Source organism: Lissotriton vulgaris, chromosome 4_1 (assembly GCF_964263255.1).
Source record: "Lissotriton vulgaris chromosome 4_1, aLisVul1.2, whole genome shotgun sequence".
Classification (NCBI taxonomy): Eukaryota; Metazoa; Chordata; class Amphibia; order Caudata; family Salamandridae; genus Lissotriton; species Lissotriton vulgaris.
Genome location: NC_141691.1, coordinates 923509292 through 923535529, shown reverse-complemented (window position 1 = coordinate 923535529; position 26238 = coordinate 923509292). Strand labels below are relative to the sequence as shown.

The following is a 26238-nucleotide window of genomic DNA, read 5'->3' as shown; positions in this document are numbered from 1 at the left end:
TCGCAAGAGGGCGAACTCACAGACAACTGGTGACGCTCCTCCCCCGGACAAAGAGTCGAAAATATTCGAGGCCTCAGGGAAGCGGATTGCTGCACAGGCAGCTAACATTTGGCGCACCTAGAGGCACTACTGCAGCACTTGCCTGACCAGTACAAGGAGGCAGGGGAGATGTTAATTCAAGAGGGAAAGCTCATCACAAACGCTTCCATAAAATGTGCGCTAGATGTGGCTGATACGGCTTCCAGGGCGATCAACACTAGTGTGTTGCTCAGAAGGCATGCATGGCTTAGGATTTCAGGGTTTAAACCTGATATACAAACAACCATCCTAAACCAGACAGTTAATCCTGACCACTTGTTTGGCCCTGAGGTGGATGCGACGCTTGAGAAAATGAAAAAAGATACAGACACTGCTAAGTCTATGGGGGCCCTTCAATCTCAGCAGTTTCGGGGTGGCTCCTTTCGCCGCTCCAATACCAGAGGCACCTCAAGGGGTCAGGCATCGCAATCCACCCAGTACTATAAAGGCAATACCCAAACCTCATACACCAACAAGGGTAGAGGTGGCTACAGAGGCAACAACATCAAAGGCAGGGGACGTGGAAACAACAGCTCCAGGTCCACCGCCGCCAACAAGCAGTGACGCCTTGTCACTGCCCCCCGACCACACAACACCGGTCGGGGGGAGACTCCAGCAGTTCCTGCCCGCGTGGAGATCCATCACCACGGACAGGTGGGTCAAGTCTCTTATCCAGTACGGTTACTGTCTGGAACTTACCTCCACTCCACCAAACATACCTCCAAGAAGCCGTCCTATGTCCGGCGAGCACTTGCTCTTGTTGCAGCAGGAAGTTCAGGTCATGCTGCAAAAAGGCGCAATAGAGCTCGTCCCACTGCAGGAAAGGGGTACGGGAGTTTACTCTCTGTACTTTCTAATCCCCAAAAAGGACGGTTCCCTGCGGCCCATCCTGGACCTCAGGCCCCTCAACTGGTACATTCTCTCGGAGCATTTCCATATGCTCACGTTGCAGCAGGTGCTCCCTCTGCTTCAACAGGGGGACTTCCTGGCTACGTTGGATCTAAAAGACGCATACTTTCATATCCCCCTGCATCCTTCACACAGGAAGTATCTCAGATTCACGATCCTAAACCAGCACTACCAGTTCAGGGTTCTGCCGTTCGGGGTCACCACAGCGCCAAGAGTCTTTACGAAGTGCCTGGCGACTGTGGCGGCGCATCTGCGACGCCAGAACGTCCACGTCTACCCTTACCTGGACGACTGGCTCATTCAAGCAAAAACAGAACAACAGTGCGCCGACCACGTGTCCCGCACCATTCATCTCCTGCACGATCTGGGATTCTCTCTGAACTACCCGAAATCCCATCTCCAGCCCGCCCATGTACGACAGTATCTGGGCGCGACAATAAACACTCTGGCAGCCACTGCGCAGCCAAACTCAGTGAGAATCGCCAGTATCCAAACGCTGATCCAACGATTCAGACCTCAACACTCGCTTCCGGCGAAGGTGTTCATGCAGTTGATAGGCATGATGGCCTCCTGCATCTCCATTGTCCCGCACGCGAGGCTACATATGCGTCCGCTTCAGGAGTGCCTGGCACGTCAGTGGACTCAGGCTCATGGGCAACTGACAGACCTAGTGTTGGTGAGCGGTCGGGCATACAACTCTCTGCATTGGTGGAATCCACAAAACCTTTGCAAGGGCCGACCATTCCAAGAGCCTGTGCCGCAGATTATCCTGACAACGGACGCTTCTCTCCAGGGATGGGGAGCGCATGTACTCCACTACACAGTGCAGGGACTATGGACACTACAGCAAAGGAAGATGCACATCAATGTGTTGGAACTGATGGCAATCTTCATGGCCTTAAAGGCGTTCAAAGTACAGCTGTGCAACAAGGTCGTGTTGATCCGGACGGACAACATGACAGCCATGTACTACATTCAGAAGCAGGGAGGCACACACTCTCCGCAGCTGTCTCATCTGGCTCAGAGCATGTGGAAGTGGGCCATTCAGAGGAACATCTTCCTCATGGCGGAGCATCTCCCGGGCAAGGACAACCAGATGGCGGACCTGCTCAGCAGGCACAGCCATCAAATGCACGAGTGGGAGATACATCCATCAGTACTCCAACCGTACTTCCAAAGGTGGGGTCATCCAGAGATAGACCTGTTCGCCACAAAGGAGAACGCAAAATGCCGAAGCTTCGCCGCCAGATTCCCACACCCGCAATCACAGGGCAATGCGATGTGGATGAACTGGTCAGGCAGATTTGCGTACGCTTTTCCCCCAGCACCTCTGATACCGCTGGTGGCACGCAAGCTCAGGCAGCACTCGATGACTCTCATCCTGGTTGCTCCGACGTGGGCTCGCCAACCATGGTACACCACGTTTCTAGAACTGTCCGTGGTACCGCATCAAAGGCTTCATCTCACTCCCAGCCTTCTGACGCAGAGCCATGGCGACATTCAGCACCCAGATCCGCAACAGCTCAACCTGGCGATCTGGCTCCTGAAGTCCTAGAGTTTGGCTACCTCAATCTTCCTCCCGATTGCATGAACATCATTCGGGAGGCAAGGAAGCCCACTACTAGAGCTTGTTATGCGGCTAAATGGAAGAGGTTCGTCATTTACTGTGTTAACCACAATATTGATCCGCTGGATGCTTCCATTCAAAACATCATTTGTTACCTGTTCCACCTGTATCAATGCAATTTGGCGTACTCTTCCATCCGCATTCACCTGTCTGCTATGGCAGCATACCTTCAGAACAGGCAACACCTGTCACTTTTAGGGTTCCTGCTATCAAGGCTTTTCTGGAAGGACTTAAAAGAGTCATTCCGCCAAGGACCCCACCAGCTCCAGAGTGGAACCTCAATGTGGTTCTTACGAGACTGATGGGTCCTCCCTTCGAGCCACTGCACTCTTGTGAGCTACAGTTTCTGACTTGGAAGGTTGCTTTCTTAGTAGCAATTACATCGCTACGGAGGGTTAGCGAGCTGCAGGCGCTCACCATCCAAGAACCTTTATTCCAGGTACATGCTAACAGGGTTGTGCTCCGCACTAACCCTAAATTCTTACCCAAGGTTGTGTCTCAATTCCATATGAACCAGACAATTGAGTTGCCGGTGTTTTTCCAAAACCCCGAGACGCTGGCGGAGCGGATGCTCCACACCCTTGACGTTAAAAGAGCCTTGATGTACTATGTGGACAGGACAAAAGATTTTCGCAAAACCAAGCAGCTTTTCGTTGCTTTTGCCTCACACCACAAGGGAAACGCCATCTCCAAAGCTGGGATCGCTAGGTGGATTGTGAAATGCATTCAAATCTGTTACGCTAAAGCTAAACGCACTCTCACTATCCCACCAAGAGCCCACTCCACCAGGAAGTTAGGGGCCTCTATGGCTTTCCTAGGTAACATTCCCTTAGAAGATATTTGTAGAGCAGCCACATGGTCTACCACACATACTTTCACTAAACATTACTGTGTAGACGTGCACTCCAAACAGCAGGCAGCTGTTGGTCAGGCTGTTCTCAAGACACTTTTTCAGACTGCTGCAGCTGGCACGGGCGGCCGCCGTTAATGGAGGGACTGCTATGTATTCTATACACAGATATGAATTCAGCAGCCCACATGCCTCGAACTGCAAATGCTACCTACCAGTATGCATCTGTTCTTGGCATGTAGGGCTGCTGACATTCATATCGCCCACCCTCCTCCCCGGCGCCTGTAGCAGCTGCAGTCTTCATATATATATATGCTCAATAGCATGGTCATCACTCACATACTTCACTCCATCTCTGCCAATGGCTAAAAACAATCTGGGGATGGAGGCGATGCCCATGCGCACTGTAGTCCAGGGGAGGAGCCACCTATCTCGTGATACTTCGAAGACTCTTCCAGGACAACAATGTGCAATCATCCGGACCCAACACTAGGCGGCGATCTATGCACAGATATGAATGTCAGCAGCCCTACATGCCAAGAACAGATGCATACTGGTAAGTAGCATTTGCAGTACTCCTAATTAGAGTGATAGTAGTATCTGAGTTGGTTATCATTGGCCATCCCTGACCCAACACATTGAATATCTGTCTTATCACTGCGTCCCAGGTCTGTCACCACACCATCTAGCCAAAGTACCCTAATACATTAGTATTGTGCAATAGAATATCTATGAGAGAATACAGTACATCAAAAGCTATAAACAAGCAAAACGGTCAAAAACAAACCAAAACATGCTGTCTCGGGGGTAATCATCTGGACCAGTGTGGCACAGTCAGAGTACTCAAACTAACCCCTCCAGGGGCTTAATCAATCATCCACTCGGGTGAGGCTGGACCTGGAGGCAGACGGCCGTGTCCCTATCTAAACCTCCATCTGGCCAGCAGGAGTAGCAGCAGAGTTCGTGGGGTGTAAGGGCTGTGACCTACACGTACATTGTGTGACACATTGTATTAATATATGCACATTCCTGTGCTGGAAAACACTTCTTGCATGCAAATAATGCGTTTCATGATGAACTGTAATAGAGAGTAGATATGTGCACGCTTTGATTTCTTCTTTTTGTATTTATAGCAACATCTGAGTGACCTGATGACGAGGAAATGGCTAGCAGGAACAAATTCTGTGGACACAATCTGTGTCACCGTCGAGGATTATTTTAATGACTTTGCAAAAATTAAACCACCCTACAAAAAGGTAACTTTACGATCTGTGCTTATTATCTGCATGTAGGTTTTGAGCACCAAACTCTGAGTTTCTTCTTCACTATTGTATCCGTTGGCAGCCAAGAATGCAATTATATTCCCATTGCTTCCACTTTTTATATTATCATCAAAGCATCTTTATTCGATTCACAGAATCATCAACGCGTCATTAAAATACTAAAAAACATTGTTAACCACATGGCTGCTGGGCGTTTTCCCCCCCCCTGTGCTGGAAAATGCCATTTTAGTGGCACCATGACGAGCTCAGCTCGTCATCAGCACACGACACCCGTGGGTGAGGACGAGCTGAGCTCGTCATCAGCATCGAAAGGGTTAAAAAAGTAGATACAGTGCATTAATCCTCTTGTTAATTACAGTACAGTACATTAATCCTCTTATTATTTACAGTTGGCACAAAAAAAAAAAGTTGTATTGGCACACTATCAGCCACATGCATCATTGTTGGAATTTGCGATTCCTAAATTGCGAAAATTAAGGAATCGCAATTTTGGAATCGGACAGAATGGGCAGGTTAGAAACGGGTCTGAAGTTATTCAGCTCCCTAGTGCCGAGGACGGGTTTTTTCAGCAAGGGAGTGACTTGCTCCACTTTAAGGCAGTCTGGAACGACTCAATTTTTCAAGGAGCTATTTATGATCGTGCACTAAAGCGGTGCTAGGGAGCGCTTCAGTTTTTTAGTCAGTAGGGGTGGAATGGGATCTAGGATATGAGCTGAGGGTTTGGAGGTGGCGATCAGCGTGAATATCTCAGGTTCTTGAATGGGGCGGAAGCTTAGCCATGAGTTGGTAAAGGAACAGATAGAGAGATTGAGCGTCCCGGACGTGATGATCTTAGTGGGGCGCGTATTGATGACGTCAAGTTAGAGTTCGATTTTCGTGATCTTGTCATTGAAGAAGTTGGCAAATTTGTTGCATAGTTTTTTGGATGCCTGTATAGAAGAGGTCACGGGCTTGGATGTTTGTTGCCTTATGATGTTAAAGAGCTCTTTGGGTCTATTTTTTGCGCTGTCCAGCGCAGAGCGGAAGAAAGAGGATTTCTTGTTTTTGATGTTAACTTTGTACTTCCTGCGAGCAGTTTTGAGTTGTTCGCGGAGGAGTAAGGGTTATTCCTCTAACGTCTTTCTTTGGCTCTTAGTTTTCTCCTTTCAGTATTGAGGTCAGAGTTGAACCATGACGTGGACGAGATGGCTCGGTTATTTTTCAGCTTTAGAGGCGCTTGCTGGTCAAGCATAGCCACTAGATTTGCGTTGTAATGCTCGGTGAGTTCGCTTGTGGAGAGGTGGTCATTGGAGCCGGGAAGAAGCAAGCTTATCCTTTCTTCAAGGACTGCCATGGGAACCTGGGAGAGGTTTCTGGTCCATTGGGGGGGGGGGGGGGGGGCGGGGTTGCGTAGGTGTTTGAGATCGAATTTGTTGGCGGATATGAAATCAGATCATGTGCTGGTCTGACCAGTCCACTGGGAGTGATTGTAATTGTGTCTCTTTGAGCGATGATGGCATCCAGGATTGCTCCTTTGCAGTGTGTCTCCTCTGTGCAATGTTGGGTTAAATGTTTGTCACAGAGGAGATTGGATAGCGTTTGAATTAACGGGTTCTTAGTTTAATTCCACCGTAGGTTAAGGTAGCCAATAATTAGATTGCTCACTATGCACTCGGAGATGCCAACAATCAGGTCAGATAAATGTTCCCCAAATGTGGAGGTGTCGCCTGGTGGATGATAAAGAAGGTGAGAGAGCAAAGTTCCATTATCTTTGGCAAACCTGAATATCTGGCAAATAAACTCAAAAAAGCCGGTCAGGCAAGGAACCTCAGAAGCTCAAACTCCATCCTACTCATCCTACCAAAAACTCTAAAACAAAAAACTGCGGATTATCCTTCGCCGGAAGAACTCCAAAAATCTGGAACTCTATCCCCCCACACATCAAAACCACTCCCTCTTTTGTAAAATTCAAAAGCCAACTCAAAATCCTGTTCCTCAACCTCTCCCTAGGGAATCGATAGGATCATTTGGAGTAGGAAATCGGACAACCCGCACCGCTGCAACTCTAAGACTCCGAAGGACTCCGAAGTTAAAGTCAGTTGGCTGTAAGGCATTCAAAAGAGTTGTATTTACATGATTCTATTTTCTCTTGATGGCAATGTTGTCTTTATGAGGAATAGCTACCCCTCCCCCTCGTTGGTCTTTTCTGTCTTTGTTAATAATGGAAAAGCCTGGGGCACAAGCATGTTTAGGCAAGGGGAGGAGAGTTTGTTGATCCAGGTCTCCGTGATGAACGCTATGTCAGTGTTTTGTGAGAGTATGGCTTCAGCTAATTCAGTTGCATGCATAGACGCCGACCTGCAGTTGATGAGCAAGCAGTTGGTGGAGAGCTTTTTGGTGCTTGAGTTCTTTATTTCCTTGGTCGCCCTAGTTAGGTAGGTGGGGAAGGGCGGTCTAGGGGGTTTTGTGCAAGGAAGGTCTTTCCGGAAGCCAGTTATCACTTGGATCTTGTATTTAGGTGAATCAGTGGGAGGTGCATCATATGAGGAGGCTAGATCGGCCGCTTCTTTGTAAGACATTGCCGGTGTGGATCTAATGGCTCTTGAGGACAGAGGCTCCATATTGGTATTTGAGCGTCTCTGGGCCCTATTGGTTTGGGCTGTGTTTACTTGGGAATTTAGAGGCCGGGCTTCCACATCCATTCTTGAGAGTCTCTGTACCCGGGTCACAGGGGATGCTATGGGCCAGGTAGGACACTTTTAGTGGTTTGTGTTGCGGGGGAGGGTATCCAGGGCGGGGATTGTTGGGGCCTGCGGGTCTTATCTAGGTTGGAGAGGATTTTGGTCAAGACCCGGGCAATCAAATCTATCTGGCTTTCTAGTGAAGCGAGACGCTGCGCCATGGAATCATGAGTAAGGGTGGAGGCATCTTGGGAGGAGTCTCCCTAAGTGGTACAAGTCAAGTTTATGAAATGTTGTCTATTGTTCCGTGTGAGGGACCTGTGGTCACCTTTCGTGATCTTGGGAGGGGGGTGTATTGGGACATGAAATGAATTCATATTTCTGAGGTCTGGGTGAGAGCTAGTGTGATTAAATGTCGGCAGAGCGTGGTCGTGGGGATGAGGTGGGTGGTTCCAATTAGGACGTGGATATAAGCTTTCCTTAGAGAGATGAAGGACACCCTTAGTGGAGGTGCTGTAGTGAGATGTAACGTGGGGGAGGGGGGGGGGGGGGGAGGAGGGGCGAGGGGTGGGATGGAGATAGTTTGTGTTTCCTGATGGGGCCGGTTGGCTGTAAGTGACAGGTGGGTTGGGTCGGGTCGATGCAGTTGGGGGAGAGAAGAACGAAGTGTGGGGAAGAGGGAGTCAAAAGCCTCAAGGTTCTTGTTGTTAGCTTGAATAAGGATAGTGCTGTTTGTGTAGATGGTTACGGACGTGATCCCTCTTGTTGACGAACGATTAGGGAGCGAGGATATTAGTTTACAGCTATGTTGGGTAGTTGAGGTTTTCTAGATGAAGAGTTGTGATCTGAGAGTGGTGATCCAGTCTTCTGGTCTCTCAGTGTGAAAGATATAGACCATCTTAATCAGACCTTTGGAGGGGCAATGGTATATGTCCGTAAATAGGGTTTCTCTGTGCTGTCTGATCAGTTTCTGCTTGAAATTTCGTCTCACTTTGGGAGGTTGGGGGGAAGTTGATAGTGTATGCGTTCGCGCTGTGAGGTTTCTTGTGGGTCGGTAGAGTCCGGTTGGGTGGAGCTGGCGTGTCTGGAGCCGGTGATGTAGGAGAAGTTGATTATGCCAAAGTTCTCACCTAAGATGACGAAAATGCACAGAGACTACTAAAAAGCAAAGTCGAAGATGGTGCAAGTGAATAAAGAACCACATTTAGCATTGAAGTTGCTGGTGCAGATGCCGCAGTAAGAACTACATGTGTTGAAGCGCTAGACACATTTGAGTATGGCAATCGAACAGCTAGAGCCGTACAATTGATGGGGCACATATGATGGAACTAATGGTAAACCAGACAAAGCAGATCTGATGAAAGGCAGCTGTAGAGCACAACAATACGATTGATGAAGCAACATTGTACAAATCAGCTTGAAGGGATCCATAAGAAGCACAGCTTGTTGTAATGCATAAATGTCCAAGACAACAGTGTGATTGCAACTAGGGCATTGAAAGAAGTCAGAGTTTATGGAAATTCAAAGTCCAGTGCTTATTCATGCTGGAAGGCAAATCTGCTTTCTAGATGAAAGCTGTAGTATGACGACTATTTTGCTCAAATTAATAGTTCATATTTATCATCAAGATGACTTCTAGGACAATGAAACTGTAAAAATTGCCCGAAACAAGTTTAAAAACAGTGAACCCTGATATGCTGGTTTAGTTCCAAACACATTCTTAAAGCAAGACAACAATCCAGAGCCAGTTGTTTTGAAAACATATGTAATGCCAGTTGCATTGGGACCATGAAATACAGTACCAAGTCCATCAGCAAAGTGGGATGAGAACTGAATGTTCAAAAGCAGCTGCATTCCACTGCAGAACGTGTTGTCTGAAGCTTAAAAGTTGCTGCAGCAGAGGTTAAAGGAACTCCTTATTTGTTGGAATTTACAAAAGCATGTCTATTTATCAAAGATTGGTCTGTAAGATTGACTTTTGGCCATAACCGAAAATCAGAAGCCTTCATTGGAGGAGGCTACAATTTAACTTCACAACATTTTACTGTGCAGTGAGAAGATAAACATGTTCTTGATTCAAACCACAGTATGTAATATTCATGCAGACCACACAGCTATAGCTACTATTGTTCAAAAGAGCATGGTAAGGGGGATTGAAAGATGCAGGTGCAGCAAGTAATTTACAAGCAATGCTAGACTTGGAGGGGTTTCAAAAGCTATGAATAGTAATCTTATCGCATGGAAGTGAATGCCCTAAAGAGTTAGTACATAAAGAGGTGCTAATGAAGACTGGACGTTCGTTTGAGAGATTAATTCTTCCATGCATTAACATTGTATGGTGAGAAAAGCGTAGTCTTGTCAACAAGATACCAAGGTAATTTCAGAGGTTCAAACATTGTAGGGTCCTGTGTATTTGCACACGCACACACATTTGAACTTGTTCCTGCTGTAGAGAGTTTAAGCCTTCTCTGAGAATCGTTATAGCAGAAGTAATAAAATAAAGGGTATAGATGTGTGTGCAGACAATGTTTGAAGGCTATTATCTAGGACAGTGCACGTATTTTGTAACACCTCTGCCAGTCACCCCAATTCACTCAGCAGCTTTGCCAGCTGAATGCACTATACTTTCTTATATGGCTCTTTAAATAATAGGAATAAATGCTCTTTTCTTTCTCAAAGGAACTAGAACCAAAACAAATAAGTGTATTTGTGCTATCACATATTATCAACGAACCGTTCCTTCAAAAAATCAAGGCCTACTAGTGACAGCCCCTGCACACTATGTAGTAACTGTTGTAGAAAAACACCTACAATCCAGTCTGTTTAATAAAGGACCTGTAGCTTCTGTCAAACTTTGCATGCATCATTTACGGACTATCGGCCATAAGGCAATTCCATTTGAATCATGCAATATCCAATTAAAAGTACCTGACAATGCTTAAGTAGTAATTGCAACAGTGTGCTCCTAAATGCAATACCAGCTACATACTAGACCGTGCCCGTCTGCAGCTTGAATACATTTGCTACACTTTGTGTTGGACTTGGCCCTTCTGGCAGGTTCACCCCTGAACCTTTTGCCTTTTAATGTTACATCATTGTAGTGATTTCTGGTCTTTGCGCACTTTAGCACTGTGGCGCAGTGTAAAGTGAGTGCGCTTTCTGAGTGCGTGTGTGAGAATGGCCTGCCCTCCCATTGGAATGCATGGGCAATGTGTGTATCCATGGTAATTCCAGATGTGTGGGGAGTGCAGGGTCGAGTTTAGTATGTGCGAACTCGTGTGATTAAATGCTGCGCGATGATGTGTGCGGCATAATTGTGTCTAGTGTGGAAGTGCCACTTCTAGAAGTTGGCCTGTCTGTGTAAATTAGGTGAATTGGCTGTCTGGCTTGTGATTGGCTGGAGCTGGCTGGTGTGCCAGGCTCCTGGAGTCTGGGTGGGTCTGCTCCGGTAGTGAATAGGGAGATCTGCATGTTGATGGCAGGGAGGGGCTGCACCTGGGACCTGAATAGGGCTGGGCTTTCCCCACACAATGCTGGCTCCGCCCCCTGTGGTGCGTCTAATGACCCTAGCCTGGCCAGTGAATAGTGAGAGGGGCTGAGCCCATCAAGAGTGCTCCCAAACCAGCTGCGCCTGGTTTTGCCCCCACCCTGCACCTTTAGACAAAGGGACTTGGTGTATAAAAAGAGGCTGTGACCTCTTGTAAAATGTTCTTGTTTCCTGACTTGAATCTACCAGGGGCGTGCTGCTGCTGGGGCCCAGGGGAAGGCTTGCCTCCCTGGGCCCTGCCCAGCCCCTGGATGCCTGGAGGACCCCTCTACTTCCTGAATCCTGACAGAGGGGGCTTTGCTGATGGTGGGGCCCAGGATGGACCGCCATTAGGGCTCTCCTTTCTGGACTGCCTTGTGTGCTGGCCCCTGGGCCCAGCTTTGCCTCCCTGACCTCCAGGACCTGTTTCTTACTTTTGCCCTTGCCCCAGGACTTGATGCTGCCTGTGGGCGCCCTGGGAGCGCGGGGCCGTGTGCGAGGGAATCCCGAGCGTAGGGATTCCCCCGGTGGCCCCTTCATCGCAGGTGCCCACCCTGCATTATGCTTGTTATGGTATTTTATACTTACGGGTGCCCACTCCGTTTATGTGCTCCTTAGCGGGTGCCCACGCCGCTTCTATGTTTATTTTGGACTTCGAGGGTGCCCACCCCTCATTTATGCCCCGAGTTTTCACCGCCCGGCCCTCTCGCCGCAAAACGGGAAGTCAGGCACTACGGTGCCTGGCTCGAGACGGGACTTCCGGTTTTGGAGGGAAGTCCCGCCCGCCGCCGCGCCATGATTGGCTGCCCGCCGCCGGGAAAAGGGAAGCAAAGCCGGCCGAGTCATCGCGGCCCGGGGCTCCCAGGAGTGAGGGAGAGCCCCGGGGCCGCCAGCAACCCAGCGCCAGTGTTGCGGGGCTCCCATGCAGAGGAGGGCGCCCCGGAGATAGAAAGCCCCTCCGGCCGTCCTGGAAGAGGAGCAGAGAAGCCCTGCGGAGACGCCGCCTCCCTGAGCAGCCGGTGAGTGCAGGAGTCTCGGTGTGCCCCCCAGACAGTGGTAGAGCGGCCCCGGATGGCAGCGGGCCGCTCCCATGTTCTTCTCCCGCATTGCTATGTAGAGCCTAGAAGGCTCCTGAGGGCATTATGTTTCTAGAGCCCACGAGGCTCCACCAAAGGGGGCATTGTTTTTCCCGGGCACATTGTTGTGAGACCCGAGAGGCTCCTGTGGGCATTCATTGGTTTCGAGTCCCCCGAGAGGGACTCCAACGTCCGGCCCCATTTATTTAGAGCCCACAAGGCTCCAGTGTCCCTTAACACCTTCGCTGCTAGGTGTTTTCCCCTCCTGTGCTGAAGAATGCAGGATGCCAGTGTTTCATGACGAGCTCAGCTCGTCATCAGCACAGCTCAACCGTGCATCATGACGAGCTGAGCTCGTCATGAGCATGGAAAGGGTTAAGCCTAGATGGCTCCCACATGGAGCAGCTTTTGAGCCAGAGGGCTCCTGGGTGCACCATATTTGTCCTAGAGCCTAGAAGGCTCCCAGTTGGCGCAGTTTTGGTTCCTGAGGGGCTAGCGAGAGCCCCCCTGTCGCAGTTTGTCCTCAGCTGCCCAGCAAGTAGTGGGCAGCTGCACAGTTTAGGCTTTTATTCCTAGGGGCCTTGTTCTTTTGGACTCAGGATTGAGTCGCATTCCTTTGCCCTACCTTGGCCTTCCCCAGCTACGCAGCACTAATTGCCAGCTGCAGCGTTTAGGCCCTGTTCTGTCCCTGTCCTCAGCTGCCCAGCAAGTAGTGGGCAGCTGCTACGTTTAGGTTCTTGCGCAGTGGCACAACCTGGACCTCAGCGCTATCTATGTACTAACTGTGATTTCTGCGCTAATGTGAGTTATGTGATATTATGATTTATGCGCTAATGCTTTGGGTGTTAGGAAATGTACTGTGTGTAATATGTTTTGCGCACCCTGTATTCTGACACCTCTAAATGTATTTTTATGCTTAGGTGGTTGTTTTATCTAGTATGGGTTATACTAGTGTGTTCATGGTTCCCTGTGTGATATTTTCCTGAGGTGGTTAGGGTTGCGTAGGTGGTACTTACCTTTTACCAGTGGTTACTGGTTGTGTGCTACGTGATTATTTGGTGCTACAATTGTTCTAGTTCTAAAAGTGCTTATTCCTGACAGTGGTCCATGTGGCCCTGTCCCATGTACATAATCCCTTGTAAATATTGCCCATGCCAGTTGGCACAATGTACATCCTGTGATTCTGATTCTGATGTGTTCTGATAATACAAATGCTATTTTTACATATAGCCTTGTGTGGAGTTCCTTTTGTGGGGGGCCTGGGATGTTGTTGCTGGTGGGTGCGTGCGCAAATGCTTTACACATCGCCTCTGAGATAAGCCTGACTGCTCATTCCAAGCTACCAAGAGGGTGAGCAGGGGTTATTTTGGCGGGTGACTTCCTTGCCCCAACTTAGAATGGTGGTTTCTACCTGGCTTTGGCTCAAGCCTCAGCCAACCAGAAATCCCATTTCTAACACTTTGTGTGAAGGTAGGATTTTTACACAATCCCTTGGATTTCAATGAAATAACATTATTGTCCGCACCCCCACTCTGAAAACTGTTCAATTTCCACTGGTGCAAAGGTGCTAAACTATTTTTCCAAGTCCAGTTTTAAAACATATCCTTACAACTATTCCTAAGTAAGGCTCCGGGTGAACCTTTTAGTATTCCAAATGCCCCTATGCTTGTACAAGGGATGCGGTTCACCAGATGCCATTTTTATGGGCAGATCAATATATTGTCAACAATAAGATAAAGAACTATCTAAGGAAGTGGTCATGGTTGTGATATTTATCAACAGCTGCTGTTAGAGTATGTTATTTTGGTAATTCTCTGAATATTGAAAGCACATTGACTTAGGCATTAAAAAATCTCCCCCATCTCATGTCCATGAATGCTAGGTGGGGTCGCAGACGTTTGTTGTTCAAATGTTTGGTAAGCACTACACTATACCTTTTTTTTCTTTTTAATACACTGCATTGCTATCCTCCTTTTTCACCAGCAGAAATCCCAGTCTTTTAAATTCAAAATGTATTTTGGTCCCTTCTCTGTAGTGGGCTCAGTCCCTATGGGCATGTCCTGAATTCCAGATGACTGAGTTCCAAGTTAACTGACCAGCCAACCACTGCCAGTAATGTATTTACTTCCAAAAACATCAGGGCCTATCTGTGTTGCCGTTGCCATGTAAACCTGGCAGATATCATCTTCCTCCATTTTGAACATTTTCGGGCCATTTTGATTTTCGGGCCATCTTTATCACGATTCCCTCTAACTTTCGCAAAGACCTATGCCTTTCAGTCCACAGCACTTCGTAGATATCACCCAGCACCTCATTTAAGGGCAATCTTCTGTGTCAGCATAATCTTCTCTTCATTTTTCCTACTATTATGTCTAGTCTAGGGGGAAAAGAAAAAGACTAGCATATTGTTTCACCCAAATTGCTCTCCATATGAGAGGAATTTGCCATCTGAGAACACTAACCTGTTGTTAAAAACCATCCCATGGCCCATTTGACAACCGCTATATCCAGCTTCAACTTTCCGAAAGTATACAAAACAGTGATGGATGGAATGCTTAAAATAGTCTGTCACTTGCTATCACTCGGGCTTCATATCAATCCATCGTTATTTTGCACACCATACCACCTCAGTTTGGACTAAGATATATGCAAATCAGTCTTGACACTGATCCAATAAGAACATCCAGCTCGGACTGCCAAGCCAGGTTCTCCCTGAACTGGAATACAAGCAACCCAGCGCCAGTTAGGTTTGCCCTAGTTATGGGCTCATCAACCAGATTCATCTTGGTTCCACTGACACATTGTGCACAAGACCCATGTCTGGGCATACCCTTCCCACTTCCAGTGACACAATAAGTATATAAAACAGTGATGGATGGAGTTCATAATTAATCTCAGTAACTGGGAGCATCCCAATCCATTGTTATTTTGCATACTGTGTCAACTCAGTTTAGACCCAGCTATATGCCAATCAGTTTTGACCCAGTGAATTTCTTTGGCTTTCCCCTATTCTAATAGAAGTTCATCCACCAATATCTCTGAGTAGGCCTCATAAATATGTGCCCCCTTGTCAGTGCAGCTTTCAAACTCCTCTCTGTGATTTAGCACAGTTTTAGGCAATTTTCACAGAGACTGATAAACCATGTAATCCACAGGTTGTAGCTGAGTTGGGAAAATTGTTGATTCCCACTCTGGAATTTGCATGCTTTTCTCGTTCTCATTAAGTGATACTAGTGTGTTCGTCTTTGGCTGTTCACTTAAAAAAAAAAAAAAGATTTTTTAAGCATTTTCATTGGGCACAAAAGCATACAACTTTGAAAACGAAAAGTATTTGAGAGAATTTTTGTTTCCATGTTACATGCTATAGATAAATAAATTACAAATTATTTTGTGAATCCCTCTTATATGGCCTTAAGATTCCCCCATCTCCACAAAACATGTTCTCCATATCACATAAACAGACTAGATCAAGCTTCCAGCCAGCTCTCCACATCTCTCTTTCCAGACCACAAAGTTGCTGCTTTCTCCCTTCACTTCTTTAGGAGAATTATCCCAAAGACTTCCACCATGGTGGCATTGTCTGTGTAGGCGGCTCAATAGCACTTTACTCTGTGCTTCAAACTGGGGATGGATATGTTCTAGATTACTTCTAAGCTTTTCCATTGCAATTATGGATCATAGCCTTCAATACCATTGCTCTAACGTGAGAGTTCACCTTTTCCCAGGGTTGTATATGGCTAATTTAGCGTCCCCTAAACATTGGAGTGTAGCGTACTATTCTGCCTTAATCATGCAAGGGAAATTAGCTAGTCTGAAAGAAAACCGCATTGTTTTAGCATCAAAGGGTATCTGGTACCCTCAGATAGATTTCAGGGTGTCATCCCCTCCTGTCCAAAAGGGCCCAATATTGGGGCAGTCCCACCATATATGCAATGTATTAAATGCATCAAATTGTGCCAGATTTTGTTTGATGTCCGCGAGCAGGCACCAATAATTAGCCCATATAGTTGTTTGATCTAGTATGTGATCTATATTCTTGGGTATTGTTAGAACCGGCTGTCTCTAGTTGGCAGAGGTGTACACTTCTGACAAATAGGGACACTCCTTTTCTAGTCAGGGCAAGGGGATCACACCCTTCGATAACCCCTGCTCACCCCCTTGGTAGCTTGGCAGAGCAGAACAGGCTTATCTCAGAGGCTGTGTGTTAAGCAATTATGACCACATACAGTAATACAGTGAATACACTACAAATGGACACGACACCGTAGTATTATAAAAATAAGTATTTTTATATAAGGCTTAGCACAAGACCAAAATAACGGCAAAACTGTACACAATCGGAATAAATACGTTCGGGAATGAAAGAGGATAGTTCAAAGGTAGTTTCTTCTTTAGCACAAGAGTCTTTTATATCAAGCAAATCTTCTTCTTGGAAACACAGTTCTTTAGCAACAGGGTAACTCACACGGGAGCTACACAACGCTGGGCAGAGATAATCCACAGGTTCGGCGTCGACCGCGAGGAGCGCTGCGTCGGGCCTGGAGTCACACGGACCCCCAACAAAACAGTACCGTAGGAAAATGAAGCACCCGATGATCAGCGGCGTCGAGCAATCCGGCGTCGCGTCTCCGGTGTCGATCAGGCCTCAGCAGGCGTTGTCGATGATGCAGTTGCACAGAGTGAGCAGCGCTCACGGCGTCGAAGGGCACACGGTTGATGCGATCAGCAGCGGGGCAGACACGAGGTCCTCTGGAGTTAGAGCCGTACTCCTACTCACTGGCGTTGCTGCTGGCGTCGGTTGGGCCCAGCGTCCGATCGTCGTGGTTGCTGGTTCTTTCGGAGATGCTGGATTCACACTTCCAGCAGATAGCACTTTGTAGCAGGTGAAGTCCTTTAGCCCTGTGACTTCGGCAGGAGACTGGCACTCTTCCAGTCCTTGGAGATTTTCTTAGCAAGCGTGAGAGTACACACACAGTTCCTCTCTCCTGGTTCCTTGGCAAAAATAAAGAAGCACTGCAGGATTCCCCCAACAACAGCACACTGGCAGAAGGGGTAGGCAGTCCTTTAGATCAACAGGCTTCTTGTCCTTGGTTACAGGGTTCCTTGTCAGAAGTGATCTGATTTCCTAGTTCAGGGGTCCTCCTCTTATACCCCTTTTCGTCTTTGATCCCTTTGTCTATGCCGGGGGTTTCCCAACATCCTGGGTCTGTGGTGGGTGGAGCTAGGCAGTAGCACCTGGCCTATTCATTGAGCCGGGCCGGGTCCTCAGACGCCCCGCAGGAGGTGGAGCCAGCATTGGCAGGAGCAGAGCTATCGCCCTCCTGGCAGGAGGTGGGGCTAGGATCGTCCATGGCAGGTACAGAGCCATCAGTCGCTCGGCAGGGGGTGGAGCCAGCATTGTATCAGGCAAGGCAGGCTATCAACAACTACTCTCCCCCTACTCTCAACGTAATGTCCCACTCATCCCATACTGACTCATCCAGACCTCTTGGAGCCACCCAGCTCCTGTCACACACACGCAAGACCAGCAGAGACCAGATATGGTTAGACAAGAAAATAGACACTTTCTAAAAGTGCTATTTTCGAACCCAGAGTCCAAAGACCATCCACACCAACGGATGCGTAATTAAACCCCGAGTTCAGGGATACCAAACTCGACATTGCACCATGCTCCCCGGGCCAGCTAGGATTATAGCGTTAATAATCCCGGCGGCCCATTCTATCCAACGGAGAGCAGGCTACCTCGCCATAGTGAAGCCCTAAGATGGCGGCACTTCACTATCAGGACATGCCAACTTGGTCAGGCTTGTCCTACCTTACACTTACAATGCACCCTGCCCATGGGCCTACCATAGGGGTGACTAACATGAAGCCAAGGGAAGGTTGGAGGGGCTGGCAAGTAGGTATACCTGCGCAGCCGACGTGACAGTGCAGGACTGCACTTGGGTCTCGCAATGACCGACCCGTAGACATTCGTTTTCAAGGCCGCTCCTGTGGGTGGCACAACACGTGCTGCAAGCCCACGAGCGGTATTTGTATTTACAAGCCCTGGCACTCCTGGTGCACTAGACTAGGGACTGACAGTAAACCAAATAAGCCAAACATGGATACAATAGATACATCATTTTAACAGAGGGAGCACTTGCGCTATGGCACTGATCAGCAGTGACACGGCACCCAAAGCATATACCAGCAAAACATCGTAACACAGTAGAGGCAAACAGAAAAAATGGAGGAGAGACTCAAGCCAATGATGCCAGGTCTAACACGTGTCCCCTCCAGCTGAAATGTGGGGAGAACTACCCTTAACCTAGGGAGTCCTCATCACTAAGGCGGAAAAATCTGGACAGACCATCAGCATTGGCGTGATCTGTACCAGGGCGGTGTTCCACCGTAAAGTCCATCCCCTGTAGAGCAATGGACCACCTCAACAGTTTTGGATTCTCACCCCTCATTTGCATTAACCATCTGAGGGGCCTGTGGTCTGTCTGAACCCGGAAGTGAGTCCCAAACAGGTAGGGTCTTAGCTTCTTCAGCGCCCAGACCACAGCAAATGCTTCTCTCTCTATCGCACTCCACCTCGTTTCCCTGGGAAGTAACCTCCTACTGATGAAGGCTACAGGCAAGTCTCGGCCCTCTTCATTTACCTGAGCTAGAACAGCCCCCACGCCATGCTCTGAAGCGTCCGTCTGAACAATGAATTCTTTCGAAAAGTCGGGTGCTTGGAGTATAGGTGCTGTGCACATTGCAGTTTTCAGGGTGTCAAAGGCCGTTTGACAGGCATCAGTCCAGATCACGTTTCGTGGCTGCTTCCTGGAAGTCAGCGAAGTCAAGGGGTGCACAATGTTACCGTAATCCTTGACAAACCTCCTGTAATAACCCGTGAGTCCTAAGAAGGCTCTCACCTGTGTTTGGGTTTTGGGCGGTGCCCAAGCCAGGATGGTATCAATCTTGGGTTGCAGGGGGGCCACCTTACCACTCCCTACTTGGTGCCCCAAGTACACCACAGAACCCTGCCCAATCTGGCACTTACTGGCCTTGATTGTGAGGCCTGCTCTGCGCACGGCCAACAACACTTCCTGGAGGTGACGCAAGTGTTCCTCCCAGCTGGCGCTGAACACTGCGATGTCGTCCAGGTAGGCGGCGCTGAATTCCTCCAGTCCAGCCAAGACCTGGTTGACCAACCTCTGGAAGGTGGCGGGGGCATTCTTCATCCCAAAGGGCATCACCCGGAACTGGTATAGCCCATCTGGTGTGGAGAATGCTGACCTCTCTTTTGCCCCATCAGTCAAGGCGATCTGCCAGTACCCAGACGTCAAGTCAAACGTACTAAGGTACCGGGCAGCCCCCAACCGATCGATGAGCTCATCAGCTCTGGGGATGGGGTGCGCGTCAGTCTTCGTGACTGAATTGAGCCCTCGGTAGTCCACGCAGAACCGGAGTTCTGGTGAAGCACCAGGCGCTGCAGCCTTCGGGACCAAGACCACCGGGCTGGCCCAAGGACTGCTAGAGGACTCAATCACCCCCAATGCGAACATTTTGGAGACCTCCTCCTTAATGTACGCTCGGACCTTGTCAGTCACCCTGTAAGCCTTGTGCTTCACAGGAGGGCTGTCTCCTGTGTCAACGTCATGGACACACCAATGCGTGACACCCGGAACCAAGGAAAACAGATCCGGGAATTGTCCCAACAGGTGGCGACAATCCTGTTTCTGCTCAAGGGTCAGTGTGTCAGAGAGGACCACACCATCCACTGACCCGTCTTGCTCTTTAGCATACAGGAGGTCAGGAAGAGGCTCACTCTCCTCCTCCGTTCCATCATCTGTAGCTAGGAGCATGCCCACTTCGGACCTTTCTAAGTGGGGCTTCAAACGGTTGACATGCAGGACCCGCATGGGGTTCCTGGGAGATTTCAAGTCCACCAGGTAGGTGACATCGCTCTTCTTCTCCACAACCTTAAACGGTCCAGTCCACCTGTCCTTGAGCGCACAAGGTTCCACAGGGGACATGACCCATACTTCCTGACCAGGCTGAAGCTCTACCAGAGTGGCATTCCGGTCGTACCATCGCTTCATCTCCTCCTGGCTGGCCTCCAGATTTGCCTGAGCAAGTTCTCTGAAGCGCCGAGTCTGGTTCCGAAAGGCCAGCATGTAGCTGTATACATCCTGGGGAGGTTTCCTGGGAGATTGCTCCCAGCCTTCCTTGACCAGACTCAAAGGTCCTCTTACCGGGTGACCGTATAAGAACTCAAAGGGGCTGAACCCTAGAGCCTTCTGCGGCACCTCACGGTAAGCAAACAACAGGCATGGCAAGAGGACGTCCCATTTCCGCCTCATTGGTTCTTCAAGACCCATAATCATGCCTTTCAGGGTCCGGTTGAATCTCTCAACCAGCCCGTTTCCTTGAGGGTGGTAAGGAGTGGTGAACTTGTAGGTTACCCCACACTCCTTCCACAGAGACTTCATATAGTTCGAAATGAAGTTGGTGCCTCGGTCGGACACCACCTCTCTGGGGAACCCCATCCGGGAGAAAACACCCATCAGTGCCCGTCCCACCACGGGGGCCGTCACTGTCCTGAGAGGGATGGCTTCCGGGTACCTTGTGGCATGGTCCACCAAGACCAGGATGAACCTGTTGCCCAGGGCTGTCTTGGGGTCCAGGGGCCCAACAATGTCAATACCCACCCGGTCAAAGGGGGTGCTGACCACCGGAAAAGGTTGGAGGGGAGCCTTCTGCTTCCTTCCGCTTTTCCCACTTGCCTGGCAAGTGCGACAAGTCTTGCAATGGATGTCTACATCCCTACCCATCTGAGGCCAATAAAAATGGGTGACAAGCCTGTCATAGGTCTTGTCCTGCCCCAGATGTCCAGCTAACGGTACGTCATGAGCCAAACCCAGTAGGAAGGCTCTGAAGCGCTGGGGTACCACCAGCACACGGGCTGACCCAGGCTCAGCAGCCTTAGGCTCGCTATACAGGAGGTCGTTCTCCCAGTACACAAAATGTGACCCTGACTGATCACCTGAGGTTTGGGCTGAGGCCTGCTGCCTCATGCCCACAAGAGAAGGGCACTCTTTCTGTTCCGCACAGAATTCCTCCCTGGAGGGACCACCATCCTGCTGGCAGTGGGTCAGCTCGGGCAGATCTCCCAGTTCGGCAATTTGTTCCCCGGTGGGCTCCAGGGCATCCCCCTCAGGGTCTACCTCCTTCTGGACCACGGGAACAACGGGGGCCGGTTTCCCGCGCCTCCTGCCTCTTCTCTTCACAGCGGGGTCCTGGGCCGTACTTTCAGGCTCCGGGACCCCATCAACACCCTTACTCGCTGTCATGGATCGAGTGGTTGCACACACCCACTCTGGCACACCCAACATTTTCAAGTGCGCCGCTCTCTCCACCTTAGCCCAAGGGGAGTCTTCCAAATCATTGCCCAGGAGACAGTCGACAGGCATGGCGGGCCTCACAGCAACTTGAAGAGTACCTGAAACTCCCCCCCATTCAAAGGAAACCTGAGCCACCTCACACTCTTTCTGGGAGTTATCGGCAGCTATCACGGGGTAGAATGCGTGGGGAACCACCTGCTCTCTGGACACCAAGTGACACTTGACAGCTGTCACACTCGCTCCGGTGTCTCTGAGAGCTTCCACTCTCTGGCCATTAATGGTCACCCACTGCCTATATTTACTAGTGTTACTAGGCAGAGGGGGTGGAGGGACCATTTGCATGTCTCCTAGCGAGACCAGGGACATTTCTGCGGGACCCCTCCCACCATGGACAACCATCTCCTCCCCTCCCAAGGCTACACTTGCCAACTGACGAGGGGGTGCACGCGGCGGTGCATTCGAATCCTTCTTGGGACACTGGGGGTCATAAAACCGGTGTCCCACCTGCCCACAACCGTAGCAGGTTAGGGGGCCCCTATGAACAGGTTTACCCGTCGGGGCCCCTGACTTCTTCTCAGGGGGAGGCTGGGAACCCTTCCCTTGGTTCCCTTGGGGATTACTTTGGGGCCCTTTCTGAGACTCCTTCTGTTTACCCTTGTCCCCCCCACTCTTCTGCTGGGGACCCTGCCCACCTTTGGCTGAGTCTCCCACTGGACCCTTGTGGACCCTGGTACTGACCCAGCGGTCCGCCTCCTCAGCAAGTTTTCTAGGGTTAGATATCTTGCTATCAATCAGGTGCTGGCACAGCTCTGGAAAACAGTTATTAGACAAGTGCTCCCACGCAAACAAATCATAGAGAGCTTCATAACTTTCCACTTTGCTGCCCTTTACCCAACCATCCATGGCTCTGCAAAAATAAGACACATATTCAACCCACGTCGTACCAGGCAACTTCTTACATTCTCTAAAAGCTTGTCTGTACTGCTCGGGGGTTAAACCATATCGCAACATTAAAGCATCTTTCATATGAGCATACGACATCCTATCCGCAACAGGCATGTCTAACAGGGTATCTCTTCCCTCATTCACAAAGCGACCCCACAACCCCGCTCCCCAATTCTTCTCAGGGACCTGGTGGGCCAACAATGCTAACTCATATGCTTTAAACCATTGACCAATATCTTCATTCTTATTGTAATCTTTGATCACATCTTTCGGGAAGTAAAACTTACTTTCTGCAGGCTCGGATGGAATGCTGCCACCAGAGGGATTCAATTCTAACTTTTTAGCTTGGATATCCAGTTCCCTCAACCTGGCTTCACGCTCCAAAGCTAACTTCTCTCGTTCAAACTCCAACTTTTTGATCTCTAAATCAGCTTCCCTTCTACCTCTCGCATTTTCTAACTCCAACTGCCCATTTATCTTTAGCCTTGCCATCTCCATGTTGTAAGCTCGCTCTTTCGCCCTTTCTTCTCTTTCTTCAGGGGAAAGACCTTTGGAGGAAACACTGCTTCCGGGAGAGGGCACAGGTCCATTCACTGGCACCTCCTCATCCCCTTCCTCTGTGGGTACCACCACCACATCAGAGGGATTTCTGGACTCCCACCAGGCCTGCAATGCTTTATAAAAATCATCTTTTCTCGAGAGGCCGGTGGTAGGAACTTCAAACTGGTTGCAAAAGTGTTTCAGCTCATCTTTCTTGTATTTCTTTAGCTTACTCCGCTCGAACTCCTCCACAACAACGATAGCAGGGGCAGTGACTCCGTTGTCACTCATGGTTAAACTGGCAGTGTTCAGAAAATCAAGTTTCAGGAAAGCGGAGAACAAAAATAGGATCCTTCCGAATCAGATTGTGACCGCGTTATGGTCTGCTTTCACTACGTAGCGCACACTAATCGCTGTACATGGGTCATAAATGCAAGGTCCAAATCCCACCGCTGCCACCAATGTTAGAACCGGCTGTCTCTAGTTGGCAGAGGTGTACACTTCTGACAAATAGGGACACTCCTTTTCTAGTCGGGGCAAGGGGATCACACCCTTCGATAACCCCTGCTCACCCCCTTGGTAGCTTGGCAGAGCAGAACAGGCTTATCTCAGAGGCTGTGTGTTAAGCAATTATGACCATATACAGTAATACAGTGAATACACTACAAATGGACACGACACCGTAGTATTATAAAAATAAGTATTTTTATATAAGGCTTAGCACAAGACCAAAATAACGGCAAAACTGTACACAATCGGAATAAATACGTTCGGGAAGGAAAAAGGATAGTTCAAAGGTAGTTTCTTCTTTAGCACAAGAGTCTTTTATATCAAGCAAATCTTCTTCTTGGAAACACAGTTCTTTAGCAACAGGGTAACTCACACGGGAGCTACACAACGCTGGGCAGAGATAATCCACAGGTTCGGCGTCGACCGCGAGGAGCGCTGCGTCGGGCCTGGAGTCACACGGACCCCCAACAACACAGTACCTTAGGAAAATGAAGCACCCGATGATCAGCGGCGTCGAGCAATCCGGCGTCGCGTCTCCGGTGTCGATCAGGCCTCAGCAGGCGTTGTCGATGATGCAGTTGCACAGAGTGAGCAGCGCTCACGGCGTCGAAGGGCACACGGTTGATGCGATCAGCAGCGGGGCAGACACGAGGTCCTCTGGAGTTAGAGCCGTATTCCTACTCACTGGCGTTGCTGCTGGCGTTGGTTGGGCCCAGCGTCCGATCGTCGTGGTTGCTGGTTCTTTCGGAGATGCTGGATTCACACTTCCAGCAGATAGCACTTTGTAGCAGGTGAAGTCCTTTAGCCCTGTGACTTCGGCAGGAGACTGGCACTCTTCCAGTCCTTGGAGATTTTCTTAGCAAGCGTGAGAGTACACACACAGTTCCTCTCTCCTGGTTCCTTGGCAAAAATAAAGAAGCACTGCAGGATTCCCCCAACAACAGCACACTGGCAGAAGGGGTAGGCAGTCCTTTAGATCAACAGGCTTCTTGTCCTTGGTTACAGGGTTCCTTGTCAGAAGTGATCTGATTTCCTAGTTCAGGGGTCCTCCTCTTATACCCCTTTTCGTCTTTGATCCCTTTGTCTATGCCGGGGGTTTCCCAACATCCTGGGTCTGTGGTGGGTGGAGCTAGGCAGTAGCACCTGGCCTATTCATTGAGCCGGGTCGGGTCCTCAGACGCCCCGCAGGAGGTGGAGCCAGCATTGACACGGGCAGGAGCAGAGCTATCGCCCTCCTGGCAGGAGGTGGGGCTAGGATCGTCCATGGCAGGTACAGAGCCATCAGTCGCTCGGCAGGAGGTGGAGCCAGCATTGTATCAGGCAAGGCAGGCTATCAACAACTACTCTCCCCCTACTCTCAACGTAATGTCCCACTCATCCCATACTGACTCATCCAGACCTCTTGGAGCCACCCAGCTCCTGTCACACACACGCAAGACCAGCAGAGACCAGATATGGTTAGACAAGAAAATAGACACTTTCTAAAAGTGCTATTTTCGAACCCAGAGTCCAAAGACCATCCACACCAACGGATGCGTAATTAAACCCCGAGTTCAGGGATACCAAACTCGACATTGCACCATGCTCCCCGGGCCAGCTAGGATTATAGCGTTAATAATCCCGGCGGCCCATTCTATCCAACGGAGAGCAGGCTACCTCGCGATAGTGAAGCCCTAAGATGGCGGCACTTCACTATCAGGACATGCCAACTTGGTCAGGCTTGTCCTACCTTACACTTACAATGCACCCTGCCCATGGGCCTACCATAGGGGTGACTAACATGAAGCCAAGGGAAGGTTGGAGGGGCTGGCAAGTAGGTATACCTGCGCAGCCGACGTGACAGTGCAGGACTGCACGTGGGTCTCGCAATGACCGACCCGTAGACATTCGTTTTCAAGGCCGCTCCTGTGGGTGGCACAACACGTGCTGCAAGCCCACGAGCGGTATTTGTATTTACAAGCCCTGGCACTCCTGGTGCACTAGACTAGGGACTGACAGTAAACCAAATAAGCCAAACATGGATACAATAGATACATCATTTTAACAGAGGGAGCACTTGCGCTATGGCACTGATCAGCAGTGACACGGCGCCCAAAGCATATACCAGCAAAACATTGTAACACAGTAGAGGCAAACAGAAAAAATGAAGGAGAGACTCAAGCCAATGATGCCAGGTCTAACAGGTATCTAATCTCTTTTGGGGCCCACCTAAATGTACGTTGAGCATTCAGGACATTAATCTCTTGGGTAGACGGGGTTAGTTTAGTACCAATGATTTTTCCATGTTTATCTTTATTACTGAGACTTAGTTGATCAACTGCAAGCAAAATAGAAGGGTCTCTCAATGTTAAGAGGACATCGTCCACGTAGAGAGGTAGATTTTATATTCTTCTCCAGCAAATGTGATACCACCTGTGCCCCCATCATTGCAGATTCTCCCAGCAATGAGTAGGAGCAATATGAGACAGCTCTGCATGTTTTACTGTTCTAAATGCAGGACCTCTGATCGAGCGCCTTGAAGTGTGATCTTTACTGTCGGCGAGCTGTACAGTGCTAACACCATTGTTAGAAATTATGCCCCGAACCTCCTTTTTTCCCCTGAACTTTTGTAGATAGGACCACTCCACTCAGTCAAAGGCTTTCTCTGCTTTCTGATGAACACTAAAATTGCTGGGAACTTCTTTTTTCAACGAAGTGGAGTGTCATATGGATGTGATTGTGTATTTGTCTTGAGATAATAAAACTGGAATGATCTGCATGAATCATGCTGTTTAGAACCTTCTCCATTCTGCTTGCTAAAATCATCAATTAGGTTCATATCCCCATTTAGTAGGGCGTTTGGCCTATAGGAGGCACC

At 49.3% G+C, this 26238-nt stretch overlaps 1 protein-coding gene across 2 annotated transcripts in view; it reads left to right on the top strand.

The window, feature by feature from the left end:
* Positions 1 to 26238, top strand: part of EXOC3 (exocyst complex component 3) — a 291571-nt gene that overhangs the window by 188315 nt on the left and 77018 nt on the right. For both annotated transcript variants that reach the window (XM_086965203.1, XM_086965204.1), the window contains exon 10: positions 4598 to 4720. In XM_086965203.1, coding sequence (XP_086821329.1) covers positions 4598 to 4720 — 123 coding nt within the window. The remainder of the gene's footprint in view (positions 1 to 4597; positions 4721 to 26238) is intronic.